Genomic DNA, 9,898 nt, shown 5'->3' with positions numbered 1-9,898 from the left:
TATATATATATATATATATATATATATATATATATATATGCATAGACAAATGAATCACGTATCAGAATACCAAGAATTTTCTGCCGGTGAGGACAGCAAATATTCATTATGTGAATGAATTTTACAATTAACAATACCTGACATTAAGAAAAAATGCTAATTATTCTGAGAATTATTGGCGGCCTTTTGTCTTTAGCACTTTTCCTAGGCCACGCAGACTAATTGGACTTATACGTAAAGATATATATAACAACAGAGGCTAATTATCTATTGGCAATAGAGCATCAAAACTTGAAAGCTCTTAGAATATCTTTTAGACTTGATTTCTGAGAAGTCCGAATGTCTGTTTTCCATCTCGTCCTTCTTTCGTTCCAAAGTCTATTCATTTTCTAAATCTTGACGCCAATCACTTTGGGAAAAATTAAATGTAAGTTTTCGCTAATCTTAAACCTCCTCTCCTACTTATTTGCCCAAATAGATGTGAAGTTTGGGTTTACAATAGCATCCAGGATATTCTGTTTTGCAATTGAAAAAGTGTATGTTGAGATGCCTCTAATGTACATGCGTATGAATGAAAAGTGAACAATACTTTATTATTTGGAGGGGGAGGGCGGGGGAGAAAGGAGGGGTCTATCACAGTCATCCTATTCGATTGGTGGTTTTTATTAGTGTGGGGTTCCGGGTTGCTGCATCCTGCCTCCTTAGGAGTCCATCACTTTTCTTTACTATGTGCGCTGTTTCCAGGAGCACACTCTTCTGCATGAGTCCTGGAGCTACTTCGGCATCTATAGTTTTTCCAGGTTCCTTTTCAGGGATCCTGGGATCATGCCTATTATTATTATTTTTTTTTTTTTTTTTTTTTGCTCTATCACAGTCCCCTCCCATTCGACTGGGTGGTATTTATAGTGTGGGGTTCCGGGTTGCATCCTGCCTCCTTAGGAGTCCATCACTTTTCTTACTATGTGTGCCGTTTCTAGGATCACTCTTCTGCATGAGTCCTGGAGCTACTTCAGCCTCTAGTTTTTTTCTAGATTCCTTTTCAGGGATCTTGGGATCATGCCTAGTGCTCCTATGATTAGGGTACGATTTCCACTGGCATATCCCATATCCTTCTTATTTCTATTTTCAGATCTTGATACTTATCCATTTTTTTCCCTCTTTTTCTCTTCAACTCTGGTGTCCCATGGTATTGCGACATCAATGAGTGATACTTTCTTCTTGACTTTGTCAATCAACGTCATGTCTGGTCTGTTTGCACGTATCACCTATCCGTTCTGATACCATAGTCCCCCAGAGGATCTTTGCCTGATCGTTTTCTATCACTCCCTCAGGTTGGTGCTCGTACCACTTATTACTGCAAGGTAGCTGATGTTTCTTGCACAGGCTCCAGTTGAGGGCTTTTGCCACTGAATCATGCCTCTTTTTGTACTGGTTCTAGTTCCTCGCTGGCCGAGTGGTTTTCTCGAGCTGGGCTGCCAATCCAGTGGTCTCAGGTTCGATTCCCGCTCGGCCAACGCGGAATCAGAGGAAATTATTTCTGGTGATAGAAGTTCATTTCTCGATATAGTGTGGTTCGGATCCCACAATAGCTGTAGGTCCCGGGGTTGCTAGGTGACCAATTGGGTTTTTCCTAGCCACGTAAAAAATATCTAATCCTTCGGGCCGGGCCAGCCCTAGGAGAGCTGTTAATCAGCTCAGTGGTCTGGTAAAACTAAGATATACTTACTTTTTTACTGGTTCTGTGCAAGTGCCGGGCATTCACTCTGTGTGGTTTATGGTTTCATTTTTCGTATTGCACTTCCTACATATGGGAGAGAATGTTATTACGTCTATCGTTCTTTGAACATATCTGGTTCTTAGGGCCTGATCTTGTGCCGCTGTTATCATTCCTTCAGTTTCCTTCTTTAGCTCTCCCCTCTGTATCCATTGCCAATTGTCATCGCTGGCTAGTTCTTTAGTCTGTCTCATGTATTGTCCGTGCATTGGTTTGTTGTTGCCAGTCCTCTGTTCTGTCTGTCTTTTCTCCTGTCTCTGTATTATTTCTGGGTCTTCGTCTACTTTTATTAGTCCTTCTTCCCATGCACTCTTTAGCCACTCGTCTTCACTGGTATTCAGATATTGCCCCAGTGCTCTGTTTTCGATGTTGACGCAGTCCTCTATACTTAGTAGTCCTCTCCCTCCTTCCTTTCGTGTTATGTATAGTCTGTCCGTATTTGCTCTTGGGTGTAGTGCTTTGTGTACTGTCATATGTTTCCTGGTTTCTGATCTATGCTGCGGAGTTCTGCCTTCGTCCATTCGACTATTCCTGCGCTGTATCTGATTACTGGCACTGCCCATGTGTTTATGGCTTTTATCATATTTCCAGCATTGAGTTTTGACTTTAGTATCGCCTTGAGTCTCTGCATATATTCTTTCCTGATCGTGTCCTTCATATTATGAATTGTTATTATTATTATTATTATTCTTATTTTAATTTTTAAAATTATTGTATTATTATTGTATTATTATTATTATTATTATTATTAATTAATCTTGAAGACCTCATGTACATCCCCAAAGTAATGTACATTTTGATGTCCACGACAGAGTATTCTAAAATTTATAATTGAATTTCCTGTTTAATTAAATCATATTTAATTTAGACTCCACAAAGTAACATAGCCCAGAGTTCAGTGTAAATGTAGCTTTTCAGAATTACGTCAAGGTGTCAGCGCAAGAAACGTGCATCAACCCACAAAAAGAAAAAAAAAAAAGCATTGTGCACAGAGCTCACTTCACTAAGTGGGTGACCCTCTGTATAATTATAACCCCCTTTCTCGTTAATTAACTGAGTATAGGAAGGGGAAAATAATTAAAATCTCCTTGAGTGCCACACTGACACGCCCCCCGACACCCCCGCCCCCACCTCGCCCCCAACCTCGGGCCCCTCAAGGGGCAATTTGGCCCAAAACTGTATCGAAGTTTACCTGGGGTGACAATGAAACCTGTTTTCTTTCTAACGGTCATTTACCTTAACTTGTTAGTTGGTGGTTGTATTTTCTTGATTAAGAATATTTCCAGTAAACTAAACAAGAACATGATTTAATAATGGTCTGTAGTATCTTTTGTATATTTTGTCAACATTTACTTTACGTTGGAATGAAATTTATTCTTTTTTTTAATGTCTTGCTTCACCTGATTTGGGATAGATATTCAGGATTGAATATTTGGGATTAAATATTTTCAACAGTATGAGAGAGACGAAAGATATTCAATAGTATCTTGGTGTGCTTTTTCAATGTTTACCTGAAGGAAGAATAAAGTGTCTTCTTGCTTAATGATCTTTTGTCTGATTTCTTTGGGACGAAATATTTCCTTTACTATCTTCCCATGTCTTCATAATGAAGAATGCAGACATCAATGTCTGCGTGTGTCCCTAGACATGGCTACTGACAGCCATTTCATTTACGTTATTTAGGATATTCCTAGACTCTCTCTCTCTCTATCTATCTACAAACACACACACACACACACACACATATATATATATATATATATATATATATATATATATATATATATATTATATATATATATATATATAATATATACATATATATATATATATATATATATATATATATATATATGAAGCAAATGCTTTAAAAAAAGGGATGAAAAACAAAAGAACACCAGGCATTACTACATCCACCTCGGAGAATCCTCCGTGTTTATTCCCCTTTTATTCCCTGAGAAGAAACGTATCATTCCTTACCCGCCCCACGAGAGAGGAAGGATTACCGCGGGGATGACCTTTTGGGTAGCAGGATTTTTCGTGAATGGGGATCCTTGCAATGCGAGTCCTTGTTGAAGGAGAGAATTGAATATTCACCTATAACTGCAGGTACAGTTAATGGCTCTTTTAGGTTGGACAATGACCTTTTGGGAATATTTTGTAGACGAGTGTAAGCGCTTATGTTGGTGATTTGTGTGTGTATATATATATATATATATATATATATATATATATATATATATATATATATATACCATACATACATATATATATATATGCCATTAATTAATGTATTTTCATGTATGGTAACCGAAGGGGAATTCTTTAGTATGTATATAATTCGTCCTCTCGTGGATTCGAACCAGCGGACATAGGAAGAATTCAGGACTTCAGTGACGCTTCTTACCAATCGGCCAAGGAGTGATGTGATAAAAATTCATATATATATATATATATATATATATATATATATATATAATATATATATATATATATATATATATATATATATATATATAGATATATCACATCAGGAAAACCATGAATATAAAGGAAGAGGTGTCCAATCAGACGACAGTCATGTACACGTGTTTTATTATTAAGAAACGTTTCATGTTGTCAACAACACAATCATCAGTCTGCAATTGAAATTCAACATTAAAATAAACTTAAAAATTACAATAGAAATTAAATAAACAAATTAAAAATTACAATAAAATTTTAAAAATTAAAAAATAAATCAGAACGCTAAAATAGGGGGAATGAGAAGACTACCTATTCATAAAGAAGGAAAGAGCTGAGTGACTAAAAACGGTAAGGTCTGCATACACGTAAACCTCACGCCAGAGAGAGAGGAGATGACGATGGTGTTGGAGTAAACTAGGTGAAAGGTGCTTAATAAACAATGACTCAAGGGTAGTTAGATGGGTAGTTTGTTTTGTGGTGCCAATTATAGAAAAATGTTTCTTTTCGATAGTAACCTTACAACTCTTTGCCATGAATTCTTATATTAGAGAATCTCGGGATTAGAGATTCTGGACCCAGTTCTATAACTTAATCCCAAATGGCTGTAATAACGGACTTGTAACAGTCTCCGTGAAGAACCAACATAAATACCAAGCATCTTGGGCATTCAAATTTATATATGATATTGGACTTCATGAAATCCTGTAATTTGTCCTTGTAATTAAAAAACCCTCCAATTTTTGTGGATTCATATATATATATATATATATATATATATATATATATATATATACATAGACAATGAATCACGTATTAGAATACCAAAAATTTGCTGCCGGTGAGGACAGCAAATATTCATTATGTGAATGAATTTTACAATTAAAAATACCTGACATTAAGAAAAATGCTAATTATTCTGAGAATTATTCGTGCCGGTCCTTTTGTAATTTAGCACTTTTCCCAGGCAAAGGCAAGGACTCTAATTGGACTTGATAACGTAAAAGATATATATAACAATAGAGGCTAAATTATACTATTGGAAATAGAGCAAATCAAAACTTGAAAGCTCGTTTAGAATATCTTTTAGGACTTGATTTTTCTGAGAAGTCCGCAATGGCTTATTTTTCCGTCTCGCTACATCTTTCGTTCCAAAGTCTATTCCATTTTGCTAAACCATTGACGCCAATCTCTTTGGGAAAAATTAATTGTAAGTTTTCGCTAATCTTAAACCTCCTATTCTACTTCTTTGCCCAAATGGATATGAAGTTTTGGTTTACAATAGCATCCAGGATATTCTGTTTTGCAATTAAAAAAGTGTATGATGAGATGCCTCTAATGTACATTGCGTATGAATGAAAAGTGAACAATACCTTATTATTTGGGTGGGGCGGGGGGTGGGGAGAAGGGAGGGGTCATCACAGTCATCCTATTCGAGTAGGTGATTTTTATTAGTGTGGGGTTCCGGGTTGCTGCATCCTGTCTCCTTATGAGTCCATCACTTTTCTTTACTATGTGCGCTGTTTCCAGGAGCACATTCTTCTGCATGAGTCCTGGAGCTACTTCGGCAGCTATAGTTTTTCCAGTTCCTTTTCAGGGATCCTGGGATCGTGCCTACTATTATTATTATTATTATTATTTATTATTATTATTATTATTCTTATTATTGAGGTACCAAAACCGTATTTATGTATATGTACATACATTTAAAGATAAAAATCCGTTTAAAGAACTTTTGGGAATCTGTTTCATTCCCGTTTTCAATTTGATTGCAAAAGGGGAATCAAACAGATTCCTGAAAGGTCTGTGTATAGATCTGTCTTTAGATATACAGTCAGTCCCCAGGTTACGACGGGGGTTCCGTTCTTGAGACGCGTCGTAAGCCGAAAATCGTCGTAAGCCGGAACATCGTGAATAATCCTGAGAAAACCTTACTTTTAATGCTTTGGATACATTGAAAACTATGCAAAATGCATTCTTATGGCATTTTTCATCAAAAAAAACTTCAAATATTGATTATTTTGCATTTTTGGTGTCATATTTCATCTCCCAGATGAGCGTTGTTGGCGTCGTAACCCTGGAACATGCGTCGTAACCCTGGAAATAACGTCTATTGACAAGCGTCGTAACCTCGGAACGTCGTAAGCCGACACTGTCGTAACCCGTTGACTGCCTGTATGTAGATATCCATAACTGTGGTTCTGTTTCTTCATTTCCAGACTCGTGCTACGATGAGTATTGTATTATTATTTTTATTCAGAGATGAACCCTATTCATATGGAAATAGCACACCGCAGGGGCCACTGACTTGAAATTCAAGCTTCAAAGAATATCATTATTATTATTTTTTTTTCTTTATTATTGGTGGTGAGTCCTTCGCTATATATGGTAGTGCGGGCGCTCACGGATGCTCCTGCAGCGTCCTGGGCGCTGGTGTTATCGTCTGTAGGGGGGTTACGTTTCGCCCAGATCTGCCAGGGCATGGTCACAGCAATGGTTGCTGGAGGACTGAATCTTGGTGGTTGATGTTGTTTTTGATTAAGCTGACCTTGTGTCAGCACGGGCTCTTGCTCACAGAGCAGCCCGTAACCCAGGTGGTGAGTCCTTCGCTATATATCATGGCTTTGCGGGCGCTCACAGATGCTCCTGCCCAGGACGGGACCAATATTGAAGAGGTTGGAATAAATACCAGGAGTTACGTCACCACGGTCGCAGCCAATAAAAACCCGGCTCCTGGTGACGCAACACACCTGAGAAGATCAACGCGTCTCGAGAGTTTCCGACGCTTGGCCGCCAGCCAATGAAAAGTCGAGCACCCTCCGGGTACTGCAGGAGCATCCGTGAGCACCCGCACGTCCATGAGATATTATTATTATTATTATTATTATTATTATTATTATTATTATTATTATTATTCAGAAGATGGACCCTATTCATATGGAACAAGCACACCACAGGGCCACTGACTTGAAATTCAATCTTCTAAAGAATACGTTATTCATTAGATAAGAGGTCATGGAAGGTAATGGGAAATACAGAAAGAGATAACTTATTAAAAAAAGATAAATTAATTCAAAAAATTATTATGTAAATAGATAAAAAAATTTAAAAATTATATTGCAGAGTATATAGGACGGGAATAATGCACATTCGTAATCCATTTTTTAAGCTATCATAAATCCAGCGATTTCTTTAGATGATCTTTACTTTTAAATATATATATAATATATATATATATATATATATATATATATATATATATATATATATATATATATATATCTATATTTATATATATACATATATTATATATATATATATATATATATATAATAAAGTAATGATTTTCATGAAAAAAAAAAATATTCAAATGGTTCCTTTAGAGTATTAAACAGGATTGGAATGACACATTCATAATCCCTCTTTCAAGTGGTATACAACCAATGCATTCTTTTAGCCGAACCTCTGATATATTTTACGGATAATTTTTATGAAAATTGAGGCGAAGGGAGAATTCAAATTGTTTTTGTACACGATTAACACGGTTTCATATATTTATATATACATACATACATATATATATATATATATATATATATATATATATATATTATATATATATATATATATATATATATATATATATATATATATATATATATATATATATATATATATCTATATATTATATATATATATATATAATATATATATATATATGTGTGTGTGTGTGTGTGTGTGTGTGTGTGTGTGTGTATCTCAAGTATAAAAAGGGTCATTAAAACACTCTGGTTTAAAGCTAAGGAAATATATATATATATATATATATATATATATATATATATATATATGATGTATGTGTGTGTGTGTGTTGTGTGTGTGTGTGTATTATATACTAGTAAATTGACAATATTAAAATCTTTATTTATGTTCCATATATATTCTAAAAACAGTTGAGTTTAAAAGAAAATTGATATTCCACCTTACTCGTTTTCACTATCATGTATCTATGAATATAACATTGCAAAATACGACGTAGTAGTATATTCTCGAGGCATGAAATGACCGAATTTTTAAAAGAAGGTTGGGAGGGGGGCGGGGTCTTTGTTTCTCTCCTACCTGCGTTGACGGACGCGAAACCTAATAAGTTTCTTAAAAAATTTGGCTCTTAGGACGAAGTGACGTGACTGTAAACCATTTTTTTAAAAAAAAATTGACGCAGGAACCTGCTGGATGGCTCGCTTTCGTCACTTGGTGAAAGTTGGGAGGGGGTGGATGGGATCACAACCTAACCACCCCCCACCCCCCGCAATCTTTTATCGCCCTCGTTGAAAAATTACCACAAGTTTATAACTTCCCTAAGTCCTGAGGGGAAAAAAAGTTCGTTCTTGGACGAAATCTTTCGGTAAAAATTTGCCAAGATCAGAAGTGGCGAAGTTCGATGTAAACAATTTTTCGACTATTATTATTATTATTATTATTATTATTATTATTATTATTATTATTATTATTATTATTATTATTATTATTATTATTATTATTTTGATTTTTAGTTGATTTTCTTGTTGCTATATTAGTATCTATGGTGCTCTATCAATGTTTATGTGTGTGTTTGTGGGTGTATATATTATGTATATATTCACATGTAAGGATGCATACATACACCCCAGCACATACACGCACACCCAAAAAGACACACATACACACACACACACACACATATAAGCAAAGATAATTAGAGGGAGTATCAAATCATTAATGGAATAATAATTGCAAATATCCTTATAAATACACACATGCTATTATCAAACTCTTCAAAACAAATTGAGAGAGAGAGGAGAGAGAGAGAGAGAGAGAGAGAGAGAGAGAGAGAGAGAGAGAGAGAGAGAGGGGATAATCATACTTTGACTTTTATCAACAATTCATAAGAAAATAGTTTGCCATGCTAATGTCTGTAGTCTTGGGATCTACCTCATTCACACTTGGGATAGAGATGAATTTGAAAGAGAGAGAGAGAGAGAGAGAGAGAAGAGAGAGAGAGAGAGAGAGATCTTCGTCACACCTCCGCCCACACTCGGGTTATTTGTTCGGTCGAATCTTTGTTTACGTTTGAAAATGGCTGAGAGAGAAAGTTCCATACGACCCCATTAATAATGTAAACGAGACGGATTTCAACGTAATGACTCAGGAATTGGACAGAGAGAGAGAGAGAGAGAGAGAGAAAACGGTCGAAGACTAGACTGACGATAGGCAGATAGGAGAGAGACAGACAGAGACAGACTAAAGACAGACAGATAAAAGATAGGAGATTGTCAGACAAACAGATGAAACATAAACAGACATACAGACAGAGAATTAAGACTGAAAGCAGAGATTTGTAAGACACACAGAGGAGTGAGAGAGGGTGAGAGAGATTTTACTTCATCCATTTTTTTTATATATACATTTCTTCAACTTCAGCAGCTTTTTCTTAGGTTGATATAAATGAAAATCATGTGAATAGAAATGAAAATTTTCAAATTAGAATAAAATTCATGTAAATATAAATATAAATTCTAAAGTTCCAGATTTTTGGTTGAAAATGACGTTCGAAAAGTCAATTTTCAATAATATTTTGACTTGAGATAGTATCATTTTGGGTAAAATAAAAATTATATACAT

At 35.4% G+C, this 9,898-nt stretch overlaps 1 protein-coding gene across 1 annotated transcript in view; it reads left to right on the top strand.

Moving 5' to 3' along the window:
• Positions 1–7,041, top strand: part of LOC135221372 (protein VASP homolog) — a 108,939-nt gene extending 101,898 nt beyond the window's left edge. Inside the window, exon 3 of the mRNA XM_064259172.1 lies at positions 6,815–7,041. Coding sequence (XP_064115242.1) covers positions 6,815–7,041 — 227 coding nt within the window. The remainder of the gene's footprint in view (positions 1–6,814) is intronic.
• The last annotated feature ends 2,857 nt before the right edge of the window (positions 7,042–9,898 follow it).

The sequence above is a fragment of the Macrobrachium nipponense genome, chromosome 2, assembly GCF_015104395.2.
Source record: "Macrobrachium nipponense isolate FS-2020 chromosome 2, ASM1510439v2, whole genome shotgun sequence".
NCBI lineage: Eukaryota > Metazoa > Arthropoda > Malacostraca > Decapoda > Palaemonidae > Macrobrachium > Macrobrachium nipponense.
The sequence above is the reverse complement of the archived record's forward strand: the minus strand, read 5'-3'. Positions and strand labels throughout refer to the sequence as shown.